Genomic DNA, 3,634 nt, shown 5'->3' on the forward strand with positions numbered 1-3,634 from the left:
ATTTAAATAATTAATTTCTTTTTAAATTGAAATGAATCATTTTAATTTATAAAAATAAATAAAATAAATAATTTATATATATAAAAATTATAAAAATACGGAGTATTACAACCACTATCTCATCTTCAGCCAATTCGAAGGAAGCTATTTCTGCCAACACATAAGCAGGTAAATATGGGGCAAAAATCTCAAATTTCCATCTAATATTCACATCCCACATATCTCTAACTAAGAGATTTTGAATGTCAACGGGAGGGGGAGGGTCAGCATAATCTAGCAGAATATCTTTCGTAGCCCATCTCTGAGTCCAAAACGAAGTGTTCAAACCACTTCCCACAGCCATATTAATACCTTTCTTAAGCACATCCATACTACTAAAAATACCCCGCCACACATTCGAAGCACCAGCCCTCTCTTTAAACATGTTCACATCATATCTACCATCACATATTTGCTTCTAAGAACTCTTGCCCACAAAGATTGTGGTTCAGTTAGCATACGCCAGCCAAGCTTAGCCATAAATGCAGAATTTGTTTGTCTCATGGAGTGTAAACCCAGGCCCCCTTCAGATTTTGGCTTAGTGATTGTTTCCCACGCAACAAGATGAACCTTACGCTCTTCATTTGTTTCTCCCCAAAGAAACTTTCTCATTTTTCTATCCACATCATCACAAATCGATCGAGGAAGACGAGTAGTCTGCATAGAGTAGAAAGGGATCGGCAATAAGGAGGCTTGGATTAGAGTGGCCCTTCCAGCCACAGACAATGTCTTAGTTTTCCACCCAGCGAGCTTTGCATTTATTCTATCTAGTAAGTACTATACTGATAGTCTTTCTTTGAGGTTCTGCCATGAATAACAGGAACACCCAAATACTTTTCCAGGTCCTCGATTTCCTCCATGCCCAAACTCCTACACACCCCATCTCTAATTTCTGAATTAGCATTGGTCGAGAAGAAGACTCTTGATTTTTCAATACTCACTTTGCTGCCAGAGGCTTCCTCAAATCTTTCTAAGCATTCCTTCATCACATCCGCTTGATCAATGGAAGCTTCACAAAACAAAATCAGGTCGTCAGCGAACGCCAAATTCGTAATCACAAGACCATTTCTACACGCTCCCACAGGTCTCCAATTACCAGCCCGCACCTCAAAATTAATCAATTGAGCAAGTCGTTCCATGCATATTACATAGAGATAAGGTGACAAAGGGTCTCCTTGGCGAATACCACGAGTAGGACAAAACTCTTCCATAGGCTCACCATTCCACAACACCCTTAACTTAGCCGAATTAATACACCGCATAATTATCTCCACCATAATCTGAGGGATGCGCAACTCCATAAGCGACTCTTGAATGAATTCCCATCGCAAGCGATCATAAGCTTTCTTGAAGTCTATCTTCACAGCCATATATGCTTTTCCACTTTGTTTTCTTCGCATTGTTTGGATCTTCTCCTGGACTATCACAATGTTATCTGTGATTTGTCGTCTAGGAACAAAACTATATTGTGTTGGGGAGATTAGCGAAGGTAAAATCGGCTTGAGTTTATTCACAATCACCTTTGTAACCATCTTATAAATAATGTTACAAAGTCCTATGGGTCGAAATGGGTTAGCACGTTGAGGCACATCAACCTACGGGATAAGAACTAAGTAAGCATCATTTAAGCCTTCCGGGAACTCCTTTCCCTCAAGAATCTCTGTAACTAGCTTGGTTACACTCGGTTGGACAACTTCCCAATATATCTGATAAAATAAGGGCTGGAAGCCGTCCGGACCCGGGGCTTTACAAGCCTTCATAGACATCAAGGCCTTTTTTTATCTCACAGTCAGCATATGGTCTTGTAAGAATACTCCACTTATGAGCTTCAATGGCAGGGAACTGGTCAAGCAGCAACCTATAACCTGTAAACTCACGATTCTCATCCTGGAACAAAGAACGCCAATACTCCACAACCATAGACTTCACAGCACTCTGATCCGCAACCCACTTACCATCAGAATTTTGCAAAGTATTAATCCGATTCCTACGCCTTCAAATAACTGTCGATAGATGGAAGTATTTAGTATTACGCTCACCATCACAAATTGCATCCATCCTCGATTTTTGAAACCACAAAGTCTTTTCTTGATCAAGAATCACTAATTGCTTTCTTAAGTTTGCCTCGATTTTAATTAGGTGCAGAAAATGCCTCATAGCAAGTTCTCGTTGCACACCAGCAATCCTTGCCATCAATTCTTCTTTTTTCAGAAAATATTATGAAAAATATCTCGGTTCCAATCATTCAATTTTTCAGCAAACAACTTCAAAAACTGAACAATTGGGACATCATTTCTCCAATTTTGAATGACAAACTCTTCAAATTTTTCATGGTGTAACCATGCAGCTTGGAACCTAAAAGGTTTGATAGTTGTAGGGACTTGAGCAAATCCCGTAGTACTAATTAAGATCGGACAATGATCAGAGGCAGTACGGGGAAGATTCCGCAAAGCACCTTCAACAAAACGCAATCTCCATTCATCATTAATAATCCCCCTATCAAGCCTTGTAGAATTAAAAGTAGCAGGGGAGTTGCCTTGAAACCAAGTATGCTCTGGCCCCGAGCATCCCATATCAATAAAACCATTATTCTCAATCCAATTTGAAAATTCTCTACATCTTATTTGCATTTCAGAGCCTCCATTTCCATTTCTCTCTGACATACTCGCAGTATCGTTAAAATCTCCAACCATTAGCCATGGGCCAGTAAAAGAGCCTCGAATTCTTTATAATTCCCTACATAAATCCTTTCGTATAGTACTGTTAGGGCTAGCATAAATTGCGGAAAATAACCACGGCGTTTCCCCCCTCCTCGAGATTAACATAGTCAAGTGCTGAGAGTGACTACCATATGGCGTAACTGAAACCTCTTCATTCCTCCAAAACACCCATAATGCCACCACTAAATCCCTATGCCTCAACCCAAAGTTGACCAGAGAAATTAATTTTTTCACAAATTCTATCCGCATCCGCGCCACTCATATGAGTTTCCACAAGGGCCATCACCGTAGGTCTATTAATTCTAGCAAGTTCATGAATATCAGCTAACTTGTTACCTACTCCTTAAACATTCCAAACTAAAACTTTCATGGACATATTAAACATAGGAAAGTTTGGATAGGAGTCATACACACTCAAAGGAATGTTAGGCAGAAGTCTCACGAACTCCTCTATCAGAGCTCATATTGGACCAGCCGTCTCCATCGGAAGCTGGAATGTAGCCATCAAATCCGGAGGGAGGTACGCCGTCACTTGGAGCTCCACTTTGTTCACCAATGGATGAACTGACGCCATCACTAGAACCTCCATTGGGCTGTCTATGAACGTTTCGAACATCGGAGGAATACGAACCTCGAGAGTGATTGGCACATTTAGAGTCATGGTTTGAAATCACAAAAGAATCAGAAACAGGGGAATTTTCTTCACTTTGTTTCCGCAGCTCTAATGGGGTAGAAGATACAATTTCAATCAAATTTTCCTTCCCTATACTAGACAAGGAAGCACGGGAATTTTGAGAATCTTTTTTCTTAAAGATTTTATTCCCAGAAGATATCAATTTCTCTATTATACGGAGTAAGAGGAAATCGAGATATAT

The 3,634-nt window shown here is 40.0% G+C and overlaps 1 protein-coding gene across 1 annotated transcript; it reads right to left on the reverse strand.

The window, feature by feature from the left end:
• Positions 1–1,785: 1,785 nt before the first annotated feature.
• LOC110731911 lies at positions 1,786–2,732 on the reverse strand. Its single transcript, XM_021911829.1, has 2 exons — positions 2,302–2,732; positions 1,786–2,032 (listed from the first exon to the last, which is right to left on the reverse strand). Exons 1-2 carry the CDS (start codon positions 2,730–2,732, stop codon positions 1,786–1,788), a joined length of 678 nt encoding a protein of 225 aa, XP_021767521.1.
• Positions 2,733–3,634: the final 902 nt, after the last annotated feature.

The sequence above is a fragment of the Chenopodium quinoa genome, unplaced genomic scaffold (assembly GCF_001683475.1).
Source record: "Chenopodium quinoa cultivar QQ74 unplaced genomic scaffold, ASM168347v1, whole genome shotgun sequence".
In the NCBI taxonomy this organism is placed as follows: Eukaryota; Viridiplantae; Streptophyta; class Magnoliopsida; order Caryophyllales; family Amaranthaceae; genus Chenopodium; species Chenopodium quinoa.